The 22,582-nt window shown below is 33.7% G+C and overlaps 4 protein-coding genes and 1 pseudogene across 4 annotated transcripts; 4 read left to right on the forward strand and 1 right to left on the reverse strand.

The window, feature by feature from the left end:
• The first annotated feature begins 1,832 nt into the window (after positions 1-1,832).
• Positions 1,833-2,288, forward strand: LOC106305657. Its single transcript, XM_013742004.1, has one exon. The coding sequence runs from the start codon at positions 1,833-1,835 to the stop codon at positions 2,286-2,288; it is 456 nt and encodes a 151-aa protein (XP_013597458.1).
• A 521-nt stretch (positions 2,289-2,809) lies between these two features.
• Positions 2,810-3,912, reverse strand: LOC106305451 (putative F-box/kelch-repeat protein At3g24610). Its single transcript, XM_013741818.1, has 2 exons — positions 3,334-3,912; positions 2,810-3,084 (listed from the first exon to the last, which is right to left on the reverse strand). The coding sequence occupies exons 1-2, from the start codon at positions 3,590-3,592 to the stop codon at positions 2,942-2,944; spliced, it is 402 nt and encodes a 133-aa protein (XP_013597272.1). The 5' UTR covers positions 3,593-3,912; the 3' UTR covers positions 2,810-2,941.
• A 1,634-nt stretch (positions 3,913-5,546) lies between these two features.
• On the forward strand, positions 5,547-6,463 carry LOC106307087 (annotated as a pseudogene).
• A 2,609-nt stretch (positions 6,464-9,072) lies between these two features.
• Positions 9,073-11,343, forward strand: LOC106307086 (26S proteasome regulatory subunit 4 homolog B-like). Its single transcript, XM_013743946.1, has 6 exons — positions 9,073-9,595; positions 9,849-10,094; positions 10,354-10,523; positions 10,610-10,826; positions 10,914-11,054; positions 11,133-11,343. The coding sequence occupies exons 1-6, from the start codon at positions 9,122-9,124 to the stop codon at positions 11,214-11,216; spliced, it is 1,332 nt and encodes a 443-aa protein (XP_013599400.1). The 5' UTR covers positions 9,073-9,121; the 3' UTR covers positions 11,217-11,343.
• A 6,415-nt stretch (positions 11,344-17,758) lies between these two features.
• On the forward strand, positions 17,759-22,140 carry LOC106307044 (transcription factor bHLH68). Its single transcript, XM_013743881.1, has 8 exons — positions 17,759-18,180; positions 18,474-18,849; positions 19,152-19,232; positions 19,796-19,861; positions 20,044-20,109; positions 20,552-20,608; positions 20,705-20,749; positions 21,564-22,140. The coding sequence occupies exons 1-8, from the start codon at positions 17,900-17,902 to the stop codon at positions 21,759-21,761; spliced, it is 1,170 nt and encodes a 389-aa protein (XP_013599335.1). The 5' UTR covers positions 17,759-17,899; the 3' UTR covers positions 21,762-22,140.
• The last annotated feature ends 442 nt before the right edge of the window (positions 22,141-22,582 follow it).

Genomic DNA, 22,582 nt, shown 5'->3' on the forward strand with positions numbered 1-22,582 from the left:
ATAAATTACTAAAACTGTTAAAAGTCTCACATTCAAATTTTATGATCCATGGTTTAAAATTTTTGTTATAACAAAATACAAATGATTACAAAAATTATATAAGTAAAAAGTCTAATTTAATTAATTAATAAGATTAATATATATATCGTTTTAAATTAAACTATAAACCATATAAAATACAATATTTTAGTTTCAAAATTTACTTTGAACAATTTTTTTGATAAAAGTTTTGAACGATCATTGACAACGTATTTTTTTTTAAATTATAAATTACTAAAACTATTAATCCCACAATGAAAATTTTGTTATCAGTAATTTAAATTTTTTTTTATAAAAGATACAAATGATCAAAAAACTATATGAGTAGAAATCATCATTTAATAGACATTAATATTAAAAATATACTAAAATATATTATCTATGTTAGTATCATTAAAATTTAATAACATATCCTATCAAATAAAAAAAAAATTTGGATTAATACAATTGATTTATATGTTCGCACCAATTTAATTATATTTTTAATAGTTACTGACTTTTAATTATTTAATATATATTTATTATTTTATAATATGTAAAAATATTTAATACATATAATAATTTATATATATAATGTTGATCCCGCGCAAGGCGCGGATCTTAACCTAGTTATAAATGTATTTGTTAATGTAAAGTTAGCCAAATAAAAATGTCACACGGTTAAACCATTTTGTAACGGTTCCTCGCTTTTAATGAATAATTATATATATGTCATAAGAATCAAAACAATCGGTAATGTTTTGTTTGAATTAATTGTAGAACCAAAATAATAACTAATAGTAATAAATAGACCAAACAACTTTTTAAAGTAGATTTATTAAAACTCATTCCCTTTTAATAGTATTGATGTCAACATCTATGATTACTTTTGATTATAGTCTTATAGATAGACTTTATAGTATAAACCCAGGGTATAAATTCTTTGATGTTTGCATACGTGGACTCTAGGGGTCAAGAAACGGCCAATCACAAAGACAAAGCATTTGCTTGATTTAATATTTTCTAAAAATTGACTATTTACTAAGGATTAATTTTTGTTTTAATATTGTAAATGTAAGTTTTTTATCGGAAAGAATAATTCTTCAGACATTTCAGTGTTCAATACTGTTATTAATTCCGAAACTGTAACGTAAAACTTGAACAGTACTTGGTTCAGAAAAAAAAGATAACCAAAAGTTTGCCGAGATATAATTAACCCAAATTATGTAGGACTTTGAAATCATTTGTTTTTGAAATAAATACTCCACCATGCTGAAGTCCTAACGAAAATTACTTGAATGTTTTTTTTGACATAAATATTGGAGTTGTAATTTTGAAATCCTTAGTACTTTCATATAATTTTAATAAATTTATAGGTTTCAAATGAGACTGGATGATAAATCACAATTATTTTTATTTTTATTTTTTTGACAACTCACAATTATTATTTTTTGCCAACGATAAATCACAATTTTTGTTTAACCGTTTATTTAATCCTATATTTTTATCACCATAAATAATATATTCAAAACTAATAGCTAAATCATAATGCTGATTTATTTTTCCTACTAACTAGATGTTTTTTTTGAACATTACTAACTAGATATTATAGGAGATAACCTTTCAACTTCAATGCTAAATAACCCGTGGTCACATAAATGATTTAGAGCATGATGCATCACTAATGCAATGCAATAACTTCAGAGTTCATGATCTAACTAAACGTCATTTACCGTTTCGCTCTTCCATTATAAAAGAAACCAACAAAAAAAAACTCTTCACCATTGTGTACTCTCATTGTTGAAAACAAAAGTATGAGCAACATCAAACAATTTCTCTTGGCCATTTACATCTCTCTAGTCTTAACATGTGAAGATCGTGTCGTAGCCAGGAGCGCCACCATGAGAGACATCATAGGCCCCAAGATTTCTGAATGGCAAGTCATGGTAGTCAACGGTTTAGCTACGTCTGAAACTCTCTTCATCCATTGCAAATCTAAAGAAGACGATTTAGGAGAACATAATCTGCGTCTTGGAGATAGGTTTTCATGGAATTTTGGAGAAAACATGCTTCACTCAACTTTGTTTTGGTGCTACTTGAGTAAAGATGATGGTCATATGAATGTGGAAGTGTTTTGGGATGATGTAATCTTATTCCATAGATGTGGTTGGAAGAAATGCGTTTGGACTGCTAAAACTGATGGGCTTTATCTTTGGAACTTTGCGAATGGTGAAGACTTGTTGTTGGAGAAATGGGAAGCTGGATGGTGATTTTTTCTTCTTAATGTTTAGTTTTATGGAGAAACAAAACTAATTCAAGATGTTTTTTTCTCTCTCACAAAACTCTCTTCATTTTGTACTTTTTCCATCATAAATTTCCGTTTTGTTTGTTAGTATATAGTTATATATTACATACACAAACCGGTTAATTTATCGATTAATATTATGTGATCAACTTAGAAACAATTAAAATATAAATAAATTATTAGATCTTCTCTCTATTGCTCAAGAATCCCAATATATAATTCATGATCGTTATAGCATTTGGTACAGCTTCGGTTTATGTTCGGTATTCAGATATATGCAATTTGTAAGACCTTAGTTTTGGTTTGGATTTAGTTTGGTTTTCAAAAACAGAGGAGTCCTTCAAATATGTATACTCAAGTAAATGTTAAAAATAATGGTCTGACTATCATAAAAATGACAAAGTATGGATTATGTTTTGTATTATTTCTTGTTTTTCTACTAATGATCAAGCACTAATAATAGTACAGGTACACAGGTACATAAATGAACAATAAAATGAGTGTTACCGGGTCAATCAATCATGCCTATGCAAGGCTTTCAAAATCGCAGGAGATAACAGTAGGTTCAAGCTCAACCACATGTCACTCTTGTTTATTTCAATGTATGTGTTACTTTCTTCATCTAACGCAAATAAACTCCAGAGATAGTGCAGAGGGATTGGTGAAACTGTTGTAAAATGAACATACCACTGAGACAGCTGTGATAAGGTCATACATAGCATCTGCTACTGGAACATGATATATCACAACGGGGAGGTCACCTGCAATACAAAAACAATTACAATTCGATAGCATCAGAATATGCCAAACAAGGATCCTATAATAACAAGTAATAATTTGCATTTCAAATTAATCTCCATTGGCACAAAAAAAAAACTCAGAGAACCAGTAAGGCAGGGTAAAAGAAGAGAGATAGCATTTTGAGTAGTGTTCAGAGTTTTAGAAAGTACAGAAAAGTAATGACAGAGTTTTTGCTCAAAGGTTGAGAGGTAGAGCAGACAAAATCCTACAGTGATGCTGGTGATGTGGAGGAGGGTCGAGTGTGATGACAACTAGGGACCACACAATGTTTCCTCTAATATCGCAAGTCTCCTTGCGTCTCTCCAAAGAGATCTCGGCACACCAAATCTCCAACTTATGAGGAGCAAGCACATCCCAGAAGATCAACAAGTTGGGACCAGAGTTGCTCAGTTTGTGCCCGGGAAGTACTTGATCGAGTTCTCGAATCTTGAATCGCCTCGCCTCAGGAATCCCACAACCGTCCAGCATAGCTGACCAGCTTGGAAGCAGCGAGAGTATCCCTGAGAGCCTCCGAGCCCATCACCTCTCTCCACGCAACCACCTCGGTTTCGGGGCTCTCCCTCACACCACATTACCAGCCCATCACTATTACTGCAATACACTACATTCTCTATCACATGCCAACCCCTTTCTTTCCATTTGCTTTCACTTGGAATGTAGGATAAACATTTTCCTGTGCCAGTCATTGCAGCAAGCTCCTTCTCCTCCTTTATCACAATCTTTTCGCACATTAAGGGACGACTACAATGAGGCGGGGGCATGGGGATCGATAATCCAGGAACATGACACTCGACGAGGCTCTTCCGCCAACCTATCAAGGGTTTTTGGGGAGAGGGTGAACCAGCGTGGATTTGGTTCTGGAGGGATGCTTAAGCATAGATTAAGGCTGAAATCCAAATGGGTTTTTAATTTTTTTTTTTTCTAATTTTTTTTTTACTTTTTTTTGTCTGAATAAGAAAATAAAAAATAAAAACCAACCCATCAATACATAAAGAACTATCCAACAACGATCCTTATTCTGGCTTTGCAAACCGTTTTTTCCTTTTTGTGGGCCTCCTTCTTAAAAACTCACTAAAAACTCCTCTCTTTCCTCCGATAATCCTGCCCTAACATCTTTTGAGTCAATTTATATATGAGTAGATACTTCCTTTTCTTTTGTGGATTGTGGTGTATAGATTTTATTATTTATTAATACACACATACATTATCAATTAATATTATGATAAATTATTGTTTATATTCTCATACAGAACAATGAATTATTTATATATGGCACGAAATTTCATCAAAAAAAATTATATATATATATTTGTTATTGCTTTTAATTTTTTTGGAAACTCTAATATATTACAAATAGTTTTGAAAAATATCTACATACATTATATTCATTAATAACAAACAAATTTTGAATCCACTGAATATTTCCTTTTCATTATACAAAACTCAATTTTTTATTTGATTAATATTTAATTATGTATTTTTATTTATTAATATTAAAAATTATGATTAAAATTAAAATTATATATGAATCCTTTTTATTTTTAAAATACTTTTATTTTGGCTAATTAAATTAATTTATAATAAATTATCAGATCTTTAGCTATCTATTATTATTAAATATATCATATATGCGATCTTTATATATAAAGAAGAGTTTTTTCTCTCATGGTGCTGCCACATCAGCGTCCAGCTAGGAAATTCGTTTAACCAGGAGATGCCACGTGTCCCATGATTCTCGACTACAGCGTATCATTTAATCGTTGGAATGTTGGGCTTTGTTTTGTTGGCTTATTTGTGTACTTGGGCTCCGAAGATTGAAGATTTTTCTGGGCCGATGGAGTACGGGTGAAGTGATGAAACGAGGTTCGTCTTCGTCTCTCCTCTTCGTGTGGCGGAGATGTGGTGACGATTGTGTTTCTTCTCACAACCTGAAACGGTCGGTTTAATGGCTCCATGATCCATCATCCACGATCTACATTCAATAAGGTTAGCTCTTGCAAAGCTGTGAAAATTCAAGTATTAAAAGGTTTGCATCCCTCCTCTCGAAATCATCCTATCGTATATAGATCGACGTTGATGAGCCAGTTTCCGTCGTCGACGAAGACGATCCGGCGTCTGCTACCCATTCAGTGGCCTCAGCCTCAGAACGAAGAGATTTGTCTTGCTATGGAAGAAGCTGAGTTCGAAGAAAATGTATATCTTCTCTTCTCTGTATTCTTTCATTAGAGGTTTCGCATATCACTTGAATGTAATTTGCCAAAATCAAATATTTAATCACGTATGATGAAATCTGTGTGATAATCATGAATGATACATTCTGTGTTTTGATTCCCGATTTAACTTTTTCCCGCTACCAACAAGAGAGAAGAGAAGAGAAGAGAAAGTTTACGCAGAAATAAACTGAGAGTTATCGAAGAAGAAGATGGCGATGGAAATAGCAACACCGGCTCCTGCACCGATAACATCCCCAGAGATAAACATCATCCTCTCGCCAGCAAAGACGGAGACTCACAAGAAGAACATGATTCAAGTCTCCAACACGAAGAAACCATTGTTCTTCGACGTTAATCTCGCCAAGGTATTGTTACTTTAAAATCTCTTTGATGGGAAAGAAAATTCCACACCGGATCTAGGTTTTTAAGCATCTACTTCTTATATTTCATTTGTGGAAGCGTGAGATCGGCTTGGTTGATTTAGTTTTGATTCCTGAACGATCTCTAGCCTTTATATGTCCACCAAAGTGTTTGTTTGTATTCCAAATAGAGCAATTTGAAAAAGTTTCTGAATCAATTTTGTGTGAAATGCATTGCGTTTGATGCAGAGGTACATTCAGCAACACAATGAGGTCGAGCTCTCTGTACTCTGAATGGGTATACACCACATTTTCATCATAAATTAAAATCTTATCGAAAAAGCATTGACTGGTCTCTCTTTCTTCTTTGTGTATTTTACTTTTAACTGTTTTAATTTGCACACAGCAATAATGATGGTGGTAACAATCTCTGAGATCTTGAAGAACACTGGATTGACTACAGATAAGAGTAAGTTCTTTTTTTCATGATGATAGAAAAGCTTTTAATCTAATTCAAATCTGTTTTTTTTATTATTATTATTGTTCAGAAGTGTTGACATCCACTGTGGGAATGAAGGATGAGGCCAAAGGAAAGATGGTTCAGAAAGCAAAGGCAAGTTTCGCTACTTTAGCATCATCCTCCCCTTTGTGTAACATTTTGACTTCTTATTTTTACATTATGTTTTACGCAGATTGAGATTGTGCTGGGGAAATCAGACAAGTTTGACTCTTTGGTGCCACCTGTGACCAGTGGCAAGACTCCTTAGGAATGCAAAGACGGAGGCGGCTGCTGTGAATCACAAGAAGCCGCAGCCACCGACGTCTAGGGACTGATAAGAAACACCACATAAGAATGATCGTTCTATGTTTTTTTTAAATATGTCTTTTTTTTGTTTTTTTGTTTCAGTTGTGACAAATGGAACATAATATTTTAGATATGTATGTAATAAGTAAAATGATGATTGAAAAAAAAAATGAACAAGTTCAAATGTTTAATTATGGATTATTTTATCTTTGTTTCATGATGTTCATTTTTATATTAAACTTGACCGGTCTAGATAAGTAGCTTCGATACGTTTATAAAATATAAATCAGTATCTGAGTAATGCCCAAAACCAAAAAAAAACCCAAGTAAACCAAATTTTAGACTAACCAAATATAAACCAAAAATATAAAATAATTAAACATAAATGGATCTTTTGCGGTTATGGATTCCCAAAATGAAAGATCTCGATATGCTCATCTAACAAATCCATACTTAGGTTACACCATTTGATAATTTGCTAACTCAAGACTTGATGCAACCAACATCAAAGAACAACAGAAGTTTGGTTAAAATAGTAGTATTAGTTATATTTAAAAAAAGCTCACAAAAAAAACTTTAAAAAACTACTTACAAAAACCAACTTTATAATTTTTTTCTTATGTAATATGATTTTACACCCACAAATGAAAAAATATTTTTAAAAATAATTTTTCAAAGTTCTCAATTATTGTTTTACAAAATATTAATCATAGATTTTATTGGATAATATATATAACAAATCATGTCATCACTTCATTTTGTAATCGTAAAAGCTAAAGATTTTCAAAAAAAAATTGCTTCTTTATTTATTGACAAACAATATTTCCTATCACAGTATATTTTATATATATTCCTCAGTTGACTACGGATGGTATTTTCAAAAACTCAACACCCAATTTTTACTTTTTAATCCTATTTGCTACTGCGAAGAAACTATCAACTATTTTAATCTCATTTGTTGGTTACCAGAAGTATTAACAAAAAAAAATATATGGATTGATTGTTACACTTCATGGTTTAAAATCAAATTAGTCACCGAAGTCACTATTCTATAAACTACTAAAATGAAAATGAACGAATAAAACAATAGACCGGTGTTAATGACCCTCATCGACTAAATTGCACTGTCAACCAAATGAACATACAAAAACGGTTACACAAGTTTTATATTTTCACAAAAACATACATCACATTCCGCGCGTAGCGCGGACCGGCCCTAGTTATATATATAACTATTTATTGGTTAAGCGTTACTTTATATATATGTGTAAACAAATACCCCATATATTAAAATACCATATACACAATTACAAACTTTTAGATAAGTGTATTTTAAGATTATTTAGAACATTAAAAATAAGTAAAATTAGATTCTGTTGTTAATATGGAATTCTTTCACAAATTATATAAGCAAAATTATTAACTAAAATTATTTAGAACATGACAAATAAGTAAAATTACTTAAAATCATAAATAAAAAAACATGACAAATTATAAATGGTTTTAAACTTCTCTAGAGACTGTATATGAAAAGTTTTTGAACACTTCAAAAACAGTTTTTGGAAAAGTTTATTTACCATTATTTTTACCATATCGATATGTCAATATGGTGGTTATATACATCGTCAGCCATGGTTTCACAATTCATCTGACGATATTAAACATGTTTTTACAGGTTAAGAAACATGTTTAAGGGTTCAAAAACAAAACCGCCAAAATACATTTTCCCACAAATCGAGTTTTCTTCCTGAAATAAGAAAATCGTGTGTTTTTATCAAAATTGCAAAACCGCAAAATCAATTTTCCTACCAAAACAACAAAAAAAATCGTGTTTTCCCGCCAAAACCACAAAATTAAGATTTCTCGCCAATACCGCAAAATCGCATTTTCCCGTCAAAACCGCAAAATCGCATTTTTATGCTAAACCGCAAAATCGTGTTTTCCTGCCAAAACCGTAAAATCTTTTTTTTTTTGGCCAAAACCGAAAAATTACATTTACCAACAAATTTAGTTTTCCAACAAAAGTATAAAATTATGTTTTCCCGCTAAAACCAAAAATTACATTTACCAACAAATTCAATTTTTCCGCCAAAACCGCAAAATTACATTTTCTTGCAAAACCAGAAAATCTCGTTTGCCCGTCAGAATAGTAAAATTGCACTTTCGCAAAAACAAAAAAAAAATCACGTTTTGAGGCCAAAACCACAAAATCAATTTTTTTCTGCCAAGACTACAAAATTAAAGTTTCTTACTAAAACCACAAAATCTAGTTTTTTCTTTGAAACATAAATATTGTATTTCTTTTATCGAAATCGCAAAATCCAGTTTTCTCGCCAAAAAATGCAAATAGTAAAATAAATCGTTATTTACATTAAATGGGCTCATGTGCAGCCCAACTGACCAAGGTTCTATTTGGTCATGGAAATAAATGGTCATCTGGATACACATAAATGGGTTCGGCCCGCCCATTTAACATGGCTAGTTAGTTTCAATCTAAGGGCCCAATTCTGTCCTTTAATGGGGCTTAGGCCCAAAAGATTTCTTCATCACAAAGCCAGAAACTCTTAGTACAAAGCTCTCCTCTGTCGAGAAGAAACCGAAGAGGAGAAGCAATCAAATCATGGGTCAAGGACCATCCGGAGGTTTGAACCGTCCAGGAGATCGCAAGCCCGACGGCAACGAAAAGAAAGAGAAGAAATTCGAGCCGGCGGCTCCACCGTCTCGCGTCGGAAGAAAGCAGCGGAAGCAAAAAGGACCCGAGGCGGCGGCGCGGCTCCCGACGGTGACTCCCTCCACCAAATGCAAGCTCCGGCTGCTCAAAATGGAGCGGATGAAGGACTATCTCTTGATGGAGGAAGAGTTCGTGGCGAACCAGGAGAGGCTGAAGCCTCAGGAGGAGAAGGCAGAGGAAGATAGATCTAAGGTCGATGATCTGAGAGGTACGCCGATGAGCGTTGGGAACTTGGAGGAGCTGATTGATGAGAATCACGCCATCGTGTCGTCTTCTGTTGGGCCTGAGTATTACGTTGGGATATTGTCTTTTGTTGATAAAGATCAGCTCGAGCCTGGGTGCTCGATTTTGATGCATAATAAGGTATTGTGAAATTAGGGTTTTAAAGATTGGATCTTTAGTGTGATTATGAGATGTGTTGAATTGGGTTTTGTGGTTAGATTCCGTCTGTTGTTAGGATTAGGGTTTAAAGATTGGATCTTTGTTGCGGTTATTATGATATGTCTTGGATTGGGGTTTTGTGTTTAGGTTCTGTCTGTTGTTTGGTTTAGGGTTTAAAGATTGGATCTTTGTTGCGATTATGAGATGTGTGTTGAGTTGGGTTTTGTGTGTTTAGGTTCTGTCTGTTGTTGGGATACTACAAGATGAGGTGGATCCGATGGTGTCTGTGATGAAAGTTGAGAAGGCTCCGTTGGAGTCGTATGCTGATATTGGAGGTTTAGAAGCTCAGATTCAGGAGATTAAGGAAGCTGTTGAGTTGCCTTTGACTCATCCTGAGTTGTATGAAGATATTGGTATTAAGCCTCCCAAGGGTGTGATTTTGTATGGTGAGCCAGGAACTGGGAAGACACTGCTTGCTAAGGTATGCCTTTTCGAACTATTGATGTAACATCTTGTAGGATTTTAGCTTAGTTTCCTGTTAGGTTTTAGTTAACATTAAGTGACTTGTTGAGATGCCTCTAGGGTCGCTGGTGAAGTTGATTTTCTCTGATTGCAAATCTAGCTAAGAGAGCAAACATGTAGTTGCTGCGATTGTGTGGCTTAGTTTTGGTTTCGTGCATGTTCTTACTTTAGCTTTGAACGATGTGGGAGTGAGCTCTTGTATCTTGGTTTCCTTTCAGGCTGTGGCGAATTCTACATCAGCTACTTTCTTGAGAGTTGTAGGGAGTGAACTGATTCAGAAGTATTTGGGAGATGGTCCCAAGCTCGTGAGGGAGCTTTTCAGAGTTGCCGATGACCTTTCACCATCAATCGTCTTCATTGATGAGATTGATGCTATTGGTACCAAGCGGTGAGTCAAACCAACACAAATACATACTCCATAACCTATTGTTATTCAGAGATAGTAGTAACTGATTAAGATTGAAATAAAAACAGGTATGATGCCAACTCAGGGGGTGAGCGTGAGATCCAAAGAACTATGTTGGAACTTCTAAACCAGCTTGATGGGTTTGATTCAAGAGGAGACGTAAAGGTCATCCTTGCAACAAACAGAATAGAGAGTCTCGACCCGGCACTTCTTCGACCAGGACGTATTGATAGGAAAATCGAGTTCCCGCTTCCAGATATCAAAACGAGAAGACGGATCTTCCAGGTAATTAATTTATACTGAGAAAACAAATCAAATGCTTAAGAGTGTCCTGTTCATTGAGAGATTGTGTGTCTTTTGTTTTGAAAATAGATACACACATCAAAGATGACTCTCTCGGAAGATGTGAACTTGGAAGAGTTTGTGATGACAAAAGACGAGTTCTCAGGAGCTGATATAAAGGCTATTTGCACTGAGGCTGGTCTGCTTGCTCTCAGGGAGCGCCGAATGAAGGTAAAAGACTCTGTACACACGCACTTGGGTAGTTACGAGCCACAGAATCTAATGTTTTTGGATTGGGTTTTTGTTCAGGTGACGCATCCGGATTTCAAGAAAGCAAAGGAGAAGGTTATGTTCAAAAAGAAAGAAGGTGTTCCTGAAGGCCTTTACATGTAAAAACATCATCATCGTCATCCTCCGCAGTTTGCTTTATACATTTTTGCTTCTGCATAGGATCTTTCTGGTTATGTAAAACTATTGCCATCTGGTTTCCTTCATAATAACAGTTCTTCATTTTCGTTTATGATCTGAAAAAGAAGCGAGTACAACTTGGGAGAGTCAAAAGCTAAAACTCTTGGTACTATAATGTTGAACAACGTCGTCTCTGCCCCCCTTGACAAACCCGCCTTGCTCAGATTTTGATTTATCAGCAGTTTATACTTTTTTTTTTTTTTTTGAACACAACATATTTCATTCATAAACTTCGGCCGATTACAAAGATAAAAGCAACATCCAACAGTAGATGTGCGATTCTACTGAATACATTTAATATAAGGCAATACAAAGATAGCGACACAAGCTTTGACAAACCTGATAACAAGTCAAAAAAAAGTTCAAAGGTGCCACAAACTAGTAACTCTTAAAGAGATTACGTCGTCCTTCAAGTTCTTCAACGGAAATAGTCACCGTATATCGTGACGTTAAGTGCTCCGTAACCTCGATTCTCATAGGAATGAGTATCGTTGTGCCTTCCGGTCCCAAACGAACCATCACATAAGGCATCAAACGGTCAGGATATCGACAAAGTTCATTGACTACATAGCCAAAGACAGAGTCCTTCTCACAAAGAGGGGTTTTGATGGAAGTTATCACTCCAACAAAGCGGAGGATGGTGGAAAGAGGTCTCTCATGGCCCCGGCATGAGGAATTTTGGCTAGCCTTTATTAAGAAAAGTGCCGAGGGACTACAATCTTCAAGCTTTGATAGACTCCAACTTAAGAATAGAAATCCCTTGGTATTTGCTCTTGTTGGAGTTGAACTTTGATGGTGAGCTATGCTTGAACATTTTGGAAAACCTCCAAAGATTGCACCAAGGAGGAAAGTATATCCTTCTGATCCTACCATTTGTGGCTTCACACTGGCTGAAAGAGGATTGAGCTTAACGATGGATTCCATGAAGGCAATAACTGAGCTCAGGCATGAACTTTCCGCTTCAACATTACCGTATTGGAGCCAAGAGAGTTTACCCAAAACAGAGTTGAGCCTCAGGTCTATGAAGCTTAACAAGCTTAAAGAGGATGAGCAGTCAGCTGCAGACTAATGAGACAGATCGGAGAAGGTCCATAGTCCTCGTCGGGGCAGAGGGGGTGGCTGCCAAGACAAAACACTTCCGGAATGAAGATGGAGAACGGGTCTCGTGACTCCAGCTCAGGTCGCCGTGATAGAAGTGAGACCCCACAACCACCGATGAAGGGCTGACGTCAGTTACGCAATCGAGAAGGACCACATTAAGTCGTAGGAGGCTGAGCTGCCGTCAACGGTAAGAACGGAGCAACGAAGGTTTAGACGGCTAGATCTGGAACTTAGAAGAGAGAGTATCCCCGTATAGAGACCAAGGTGAAAGGGTGAACTTGCACAAGTGCAAGCCTTCCAGGAACCCCCGGAGAAGAGAACAGTTCCGACAACCTGCGACTGAGCATCTGTGACCACGAGAGTAACAACAGGTGTCATCAGCTTCAGATCCGGAAAAGAAAGCTTGAAAACTTCAAAAAACAACATAGAGAGAGAGCAGAGTTCGAATGAGAGCAAGAGTAAGGAGTGGAGGAGACGACGCCGGCGAGCGAGAGCCCCACCGGCGTCGGAAAGGATTTTGAAATTTGTTGTCTCGATAGTCACGTCAGAGAGAGTATTTGTTTCTCAGTAATTTATTTAATACTTACTTTCACTCTTTAAGCCTCCAACCCTCAAGCTTGTGAATGCCTCATCATCAAGCCCATATTTACAATCGACTTCAGCTGGAGCCGATTCTTATCTCTTCTATCCACGAACAATAGAGCGGAAAAAAATCAAAAACAAAGAACAGAGGAGATAGACAAAATGAGATAAGGGGAACTAAAAAGGTAGCTCTCCTTTTCTTAGTTGTGCTTAAATGTGTTTCTTTTAATGCAATCTACGAATCCGTTTACTATAACTATGAAAGAAGGAGATGGTGGTAAGGTTGATGAGACGCTTAGTCATGGGGTTGTGCATACAGCTAAGAATCCGTTTGTGGTTGCTTTTCGTGAGAGCGAAGAGATTGCTGCTTTCTTGACAAGAGGGAGGAGGAAGCAGAGAAACCAGTAGAGCCTGTGAAGGAATCAGAAGCAGCTGAAGCCTCCATTTACATATGATTAGAGTTTTAATCAAAAATCTGTAATTTCTTCTTTTTTTTTGTTCATGCAAATATGTGATTGGTTTGTCTACACCATTTACAGTTGACTTAACAGTGAAACCTGATTGATTAGTTACAGTTTAAATTAAACATAATAATTTATTGAAAATTAACTTATAGTAATATGTCAATAAATATCAAATATCATATACAAAAATGTACGTGATCATTTCAAAGATTAATTGGAACTTTTAAAAGTTTTATAAAGTGGTTGTAATAAAAGTGAGTTCAATGAAAAAAAAAAAGTGAATTCAATGACAAAAGATGAGTCTAAAGGTTCACCAAAAAAATGGTTAAGTTGAGACGTATTCCTTGTGTTTCATTATAAGTGTCGTTTTAGGTTTCGGCACACGGATTAAAGAAACAATTAATTTTGTACATTTCCTATAAAAAAAACACTATTAACTATACACCTATTCATATTTTAACCAATATAAAAATAAATTTTGCATAAAATTAATAAATTTTGCATTGAAAATCGAAAACGACATTTATTTTGTAACGAAATTTTTTTTCTAAAACGACACTTAATATGAAACAAAATGAGTATTTATTAACAGAATTAGTAAAGAAATTAAGGTGCAATATATATAATTAGTTTAAACTTGGATTTTGTTTATGTAATTTTGTGTCCTCTGGAATTTATCTTCTAACTCTAGAACATTATATATATATAACTATTTGATGGTTATACTTAAAATATTAAAACTGGTAGGATATTAAAAGTGTAAATCCTACCTTTTGGTTATTAATTTTTTTATAGTAATACTTATTTTATCATAGAGAAAACAAAGTAATTTTGAAAATTCTTCAATAGATTGTGATTGTTCAACTATATACATAGCTCCAAAGACATCGATACACATCTCATACAACGTCTCTAGAATCTCTTAAAGAGATAGATGAAATGTAAATTATGGAATGCTCAAAGCTTTTAGCTTTACATCACTCAAGATGTGGAGAGAGCAGGCTACGTGTTGTGTACAAGAAGTACTCTAAAGTGGAGAACGGTGGTGTTGCTTTGGTCTCACCAGCCAAGTCGCTTTTGAGTGCTGCTCCTCTTTCTGCTTAAGTGATGGGGAAAAGGAGTCGTTCATAAAAGCGACTTGGCTGGTGAGACCAAAGCAACACCACCGTTCTCCACTTTAGAGTACTTCTTGTACACAACACGTAGCCTGCTCTCTCCACATCTTGAGTGATGTAAAGCTAAAAGCTTTGAGCATTCCATAATTTACCGGGCCTGTGGTGGCAACCACCATCCGGGTTCGATTCCCCTCCCATGCGGAAACTACCTTGCCTCTTCTGGACACCAAAGCGGTACTGGGTTCGATCCAGCCCAGGTAAAGCTCTCCCGGGTGAAGTGGACCGCTGCCTAACCGGGCACAGGGGAATGATCCGCGAAGCGGGGAACCCCTGGATTATCAAAAAAAAAAAAATGAAATGTAAATTAACATATTTAATATTTATTAAGAAACTATATACGGTAGGTAATCTATTTCGAATTATTTATATAACTGCTTAAGTATATTTTGTATTATTTCTAGATTTTATCTTCTGGTTATATTCCAAAATTATAGACTTATATATATTGATGTTTTTAATAAAAAAGAGAAAGTAAAGTAATTTTTTAATTTTTGTGGATGTGATTTTTTTTTCTTTTTGGATTGTGATTGTTCAATTATACATAACTACAAAGACATACGCATGCATATCCTCACACAACATCTCAAAATCTCTTACGTAAGTAGATGATTATGTTCATGATATAGATATATATCGTTTTGTTTTTAGTTACGTTTCAGTATTCACTTTTACATAACTACATAAGTACTATACAACCAATCATAGCCAAAATTGAGTCTAAGAGATCACTAAACAAATTTAACCGAGTCCTCTTAACCCAACGAACAGAAGTATATAAATAATGCTGGAAAAAAAACAAAAAATAGGGATGACTGAGGAAGACAAGAAAGAGGAATTTGGTGCTTGGTGTATGTTTTGTTATAAGCATTAAATTAGAAAAGAAGAGAAGTGAGAAACATTTAATAAGGAAGAGAATAAATATGGGAAGAAACGACAAACAAGAATCCGACAAAGATTTGGAAGCGTGAAAACTCAATATCTACAACCAATTTGACGGTGGACCAATTAATATGGTTCGAATTAGACTAGGTTTTTAAAGAGATTGTCGAATTTTAATTTTTCTTTGATTATAACCAAACTATAACTAGAAAATATAAGAACAACTCAATTGTTATTTATTTTCTGAAACATACCTAAAACATTTTTAATACTTGCGAAAAAAATTAGGACAAAATAAATGAAAGTTTTGAACTTTTGAGTTCTTTATATACGCATCAATTTAACTAGGTATAAACTAGACATATGCTAAATATACTGTACATACTCCATCCGTTTTATATTGTAAGTAGTTTTAGCAAAAAATATTTGTTTCACAATATAAGTAGTTTTCATATTTCAATGCACATTTTCTTTTTATCGGATATTGTGTAACCAATCGAATAATGTTAGCTTTTTTATAATAGGTTGAATTTAAGATTAAATAATATTTTTTTACAAAAATAATAATTTTTTAATATTAATGTTTTTAGTTAAAACTACTTACAATATGGAACAGATGGAGTATGATAGACGTATAGTTAAGTACAGTATATTGTAATAATTTCTTGGAAATTGAAATCACAGGAAAGGGAATATTAGGGATCTTCAAACCCTAGGACATTGACTCCTTCGAGAAAATGGTCTTGTTCCTTGTTGGTCTTGTTTTTGCAACTCGTTTACGCTTAGATACAGGTACTATTTGTGTGCGTCATATGACATAATGCTCTCGTCATCTTGTGGGTAAGTGGCAAACATTTTTCTTATTTACATCTCATTTTTTGTCAACTTTCTATTACATCTGATATTTCTTTAAAATCTCATTTTTTTGCCCCACTCTAGCATAGTTAACTGCATGGTATAAAATCTAGAACTCATAACAAAAAAAAAAACAATTAGTTGTTTATGAATCTTTTTTGTAGATAGTAGTTGTTTATGAATTCATTGTTTAGGTTTACAGTAGTGCTATACTGAATTCTTAGAAAATATGTTCATAAGTTTTTATCAGCGAATATAAGTACTTTTTATTTGATACTCCTCTACGGTGAGTTTATTTCACGATGAAATGATATCAAGACATGTCTTACGATCTTACCTTACTTTACAACGAAAAATAAGGAACAAAAATAGTAATTACATACACTTTAAAAGAAAAATGCTGGGCAATTTGATCAACCGATGTAATACTGACGCAAACGTACAGTTATTGTGACCCGTTTCACGGTATTCCGTTAGTTAAATACATAGTTTGTTAAATGTATTTCCGTTATTGCGAATATAGAAATCCCTACGCAACACATTTCAGTAATTTATACGTCAGCAGAAAAAGAATCTTTGAAAAAATAAAAGAATCTTTCTTGTCCATAACTTTTTTCATATCTTCAATTGGAGAGTTACTAGTTCGTTACAGTAATTTGTAGTATGCACGCTTTTAACACTCATCAGCAATCGACGAGACCACTATATATAAATATAAAGTTATAGGTTAATACAAGTGTAAACATAAGTAACTGCTCTTATACTTCATTGAATATTTTGTGAAATTCTTTTATCAACAAATTTGTAGTTAAACCGTGTCAAAAAATAATAATTGAAACCGTATAACTTTTAATTTAGTCTTGGAGTAGTAAATAATGGCAAAAATGGTTAGCTCGGCTAGTACCTACAAATCCCTAGTATCTGTCCAGATGATAATCATTGCGAGTTTATAACTAGTTAATTAATCTAAACCGTTAGATCAAAGAAGCAATCTTACTAACTGAAGAATGATTAAGATTGAAAAGGATAATTAAATCCTCAATTGATGATAAGGCGGATGCATAGACCATAGATGCAAGACACCTATGATATACCCAAAAATATTATTTAGTAATATATTTTAGAGCAATTTATACATTACACAACAATATTCGAATAGCATTTTTCCTTGAATTAAAATACTGTTTGTTTTTTTTTTCTCAACTCATGATTTTATTTAAAATAATAAAAGTAGCTACCACCTTTTTGCCCCACTTTAAGATAAAGCTAAAAGCATGGGAAAAAAGTAAATATAAGATATAAAATAAGATTATTCTAATGAAAAGAAAATTAAAGTAAGAAAGAAAAAGAGAGAAAAAGACAAAATTTAAAACTTCAAAAGAAATTAGTAACAAATAAGATCAAGATATAAGTTATTTTCGAGTTTTCTTTCTCTTTCTCTTTCTCTTCTCCATGAAAACTAAACTACTTAAGTTAAAGAATAACGCTTCTCAGAGTTCTCCAAAGCTGTTGATCAGTAGGCACATAAACATATCTAGAGAGAGAGAGGGTGATGAATAGAGGTGCGTTGGAGAGTTCGCCGGTTCAACAACTGATGGTGGCTGGAAACCCTAATTGGTGGAACGTAAGCGGCAGCACGAGGCCACCACCACCATTGATGGGTCATCAACAGGGGCCGTTGCCGCCACAAATGACTCCTAACAACAATTATCTCCGACCACGAACGATGATGACTTCTTCTTCACCATCTTTGCTTGATAACCCAAGTCTATCTTCTTGGCTTGAAAGCAATGATCTCCCTCCTGAGTCTTGGAGCCTTAGTCAACTTCTCTTGTAACTCTTCATCTCTCTCTCTCCCTCCATATATATACATATAATGAAACGAATATAGTCTCTCCTGGTTAACTTCATGGCTTCGTTTTATCATGTGTTGTAACCGAATCTTGATTTCTTCTTTAACAGTGATGTATATATATATATATATATATATATATATATATATATACACGTTAAGATTATAGTTAAACAAATTTCAGAAAACTCAAACTTTGCCTTTTTTGTAGTTCTAGTATTTTAAGTATCAAATACTCAAATCTAATAACGAATATTTTATTTGTGAATTTGAGGGGTGGATTGATGATGGGAGAGGAAGAGAGATTGGAGATAATGAACCATCATAGTCATCATGATGAACAACACCACCATAGTTTTCAAGGGAAGATGAGATTAGAAAATTGGGAAGAACAAGTCTTACGCCACCAACAAGCTTCCATGGGAGTTGTTGACATTAAACAAGAGAGTAACATAAACAACAATAATGGCTATCTCATATCTTCTCCAAACTCACCTCCTAACAAATCTTGTCTCACAACCACGACCACAACAAGCCTCAATAGCAACGACAATACCAACAATAACAATAATATGTTGGGTTTCTCCAGCAATCACAATGGTTTAAATTTGTCCGAGATTAGACACACTCCTCCGGATCGATCCTCTGAGGTAATATCTTTTCCACCTCTCTAATATTTTGTTTTAAAAAAGCTAAATAGAGTTTAAAAAGATAACAGAGAGAAAAATCCGAGATCTTATTAATATACATATAAATTAGTAAACACATCATCTACTACGAAAAAGAGAAATCTAAAAAGGTAATTTAAAAAGAACAGGACAAACTTATGTATTATTTTTGAGGTTTGAGATCTCAGTTTAATTAACTCAACCAGAATAGGTTTTGCTATGAATTTTTTTTATTACAGACTAACTGATCTTTGCTTTGGTTGTTATCTATATATGTGATGAAGTGTAACAGCTTAGATATTGGCGGCTCTACTAATAAGAAGCCAAGGCTTCAACCTTCTCCTTCGTCACAATCCACCCTCAAGGTAACTAATTGATTATATCAACAAAACTGTAATCAACCTATATAAGTTATATATATATGTATATATATATATATATAATCTCTTCCTGACATCAATAATAACAAAACAAAAACAAAAACACAAACACCAAGGAGAACAGACGAAGCAAACAAAACAGAATGGGCACAGAATAACCTGTGCGGTTTTGTGTTTCGTAACTCTTTTGTTCTATCTTGTTTTGTCTTCTTCTTCCTTCTTCATATTCCTTTTCTCTCTTTCTTTCAGTAAATCACACTTGATACTTCTCAACAATATTCCTTAGATATTATATGGAGTATTAAATTTCTAGATTTCCAAGTTTGCTTTTACTGTAAGCGTTTGAAACCTACCAATAAAGACTCGTAGAAGAATTCAGATTCGATGAAATAACTGTTAGCTTTATACACAAATATATAAATCACTTCTACTTATGAAGCATGCACGTTTTCTCTATGCATGGTAATTAGTAAGAAAATATAACCGTACATGTGTGCATATAAAGTTTTCACTTTATGGTACTAATTAATTTTTGTTGATACTTAAAGGTGAGAAAGGAGAAATTAGGAGGCCGGATCGCAGTGCTTCATCAGCTAGTATCTCCTTTTGGCAAGGTCGCGATCGATATAATTAACAAATCCCATAATTAATCTTTTTCACAATTTATTAATCTTATCAAATCAACTTTCTAACTTTATTCTGAACCCCAAGAAAACTTTTTAACAAGGAGACATTTTAGTTTTATTTTTGCTAATCTAAATCATTCTTCTTCCTTTTTTACCCTTTTTTTTTGCAGACTGACACAGCTTCTGTCCTGTCGGAAGCTATTGGATACATTAGATTCCTTCAGAGTCAAATTGAGGTGTGACTCGTCTTTCCAAACTCTCAATATTCTCAATTTCCTTTTAGTATAAAAAATAATACTAAACTTAACTTGGAGAAAAATACTTTTTGTCAGGTTAATTCAAGTGATTACTAAAACACAAATAATAATATCTCAAACATTTTTAGTATTTTTTAAATGCCCCCCCGAGTATCAATTTCCTGATTACTGAAAATTCATCTCAGCATGACATCACTAATTTAGTACATATATTAGTTATAGACTTATAGTGTATGAACTTTAATATAGAAATTCACGAAAATTATTAAAGTATTTTTTAATAGTGATGAAAAGAGACATAAAATTTTACAAAATGGAGAGAGAGGGAGAGATAAAGATAGTCTAAATTATTCTCTCATTGTTAAGCTATCTTTGATTGATGTCATTAATGTATAAAGTATATATTCTTAAACTGCTGCAGGCTCTGAGTCATCCATACTTTGGTACAACTGCCTCGGGGAATATGAGGAACCAACATGTAAACACACATGACCATACTATAGTTTACACACCGTACTTACTTTTAATTGTCATATATACTAAATACTCTCTTAATTCTGGTTTTTATAAATAGTTGCAAGGAGACAGAAGTTGCTTATTTCCTGAGGACCCTGGTCAGGTAAAACACCCGTTTATTTACGTCTGTTTATACAGTTATATTATATGTATGCTTTATATTTATTATCGTTATTTAAAGCATACGGATTAAATGAATAAAAATCTTAAAATGTGGACAGCTTTAATTTCCAAAATGTATCCCATTTTGTTCCGTTTTGTTGTTTCCTTTTAAAATAAAGTTGAATTAATATTAAAAGATTAAAAGATGTAATCACCAGCTTTTTGTATTCACCTCTCTTATTGATTACTGTAACCAGGAAAGTTTGTTAAAACCAACAAAGCCACTAATTTTTCTTTTTTTGAACGGCGCCACTAAATTTATTTAAATATCACACTTTCTTCCTTATTTTTGTTCTCCATCAAAGTGCATTTCAAATTGTGTGGGCGCGTCTTTTGTTATATGATTTCATCTTTAAAATTTAGTTAAATATACAAAACAAAGTTTAGTGTGGGCGCGTCTTTTGTTATATGATTTCTTGTAAAATTCTCAGCCAAAATATCGTGAATCTTAAATTTTGAAGTTATTTTTTTTTTTTGTCATTCTGTCCCTTTTTGAACATTATATGTCCCATTTTACAGGTTGATTCACATTTTTACACGTTAAATATCTAATGTATAATTTTATTTATTGATAAATACTCTATCTCTTAAGAAGTTTTATGTCATTTTATTTTCTAATTTAATATATATTAAAACTATATATAATATTATGTATAAAGATATTAACCATACAATATCTTGTCAAATGTGTTATTTTGCTGGCAATCAAATGCAATACAAATCTTACGCTATTTTATTTTATTATATGGTTTTAGCTCGTGACTGATCAATGCGTGAAGAGAAGAGGAGTCTCGTCTTCGTCTTCAGAGAATCAAAATGCAAAAGAAGAACCTAAGAAAGATTTAAGAAGTCGAGGTTTATGTCTTGTTCCAATCTCCTACACACTCCAAGTCGGCAGTGACAATGGCGCCGACTATTGGGCTCCGACACTCGGCTCCGCCAGTTTTCACTGAGCCAATGAAATTATACCACGTGGATTTCCAACGTTAGAGAAAATGATATAACATCACGAGCAGTCAATCTAATGAGAAACCAACAAACTGAGTTTCCAAGACTGATTGCTCATGATGCTATACAAAGTACTTGGTTTAATAATCTGCTAAAGAATTTGCGTTTAGCGTTTCATCATTTGTTGTTGTGTAATCAGATGATCAAAGCATATTCTGTCTTTTAGGAAACTGTTTGTTAATGTTTTTACTGGTTCATTGTAATTTGTGGTCAAGTACTTGAAGCAAAGCGAACATAAACTTTGTCTTTAAAGGATTGTTAGATCGAAAAGCTAGGCTTGGTCCATGAAAAGCCAAAATAGTTAAGTTGGTCTGTTTAAATGCTCTGGCTCTTGTTTCAATCTCTCTGAAAGTACAAAAATAAAACTCTTTTATTTTCCTCTGAAAGTTTCAAGAAAAACTTTTCTTTGGTTCCATTTCTTCACATTCTTCATTCTCATGTTACAAAAATGACGCTTTTCCTATGTGCAATTACGACGAGTTAACAATCGATTGCTTCGTGCGGTTCCCAATCCACCATTACCAAAACATGGTAAGAGCGATAACCCTACAACTACAAGGCAACCGCGTCTCCATGTAACTGGTTGATGAAGCATGGTTTAATTTTAGTTTAATCTTCGATTCCAAAGGCGTGGTTCAATTCGTAATATTGATTGGTTTAGTGGTTTTAGTTTAATATTTTGTTTCTCAAACCGGTTCAGTTCAGTTTCAAACCTTGCCAACTGTTCTACGACTTAATCCAGTTGTTGGTTCGATTTCAGCTTTGT

This window comes from Brassica oleracea, chromosome C7, assembly GCF_000695525.1.
Source record: "Brassica oleracea var. oleracea cultivar TO1000 chromosome C7, BOL, whole genome shotgun sequence".
Lineage (NCBI taxonomy): Eukaryota > Viridiplantae > Streptophyta > Magnoliopsida > Brassicales > Brassicaceae > Brassica > Brassica oleracea.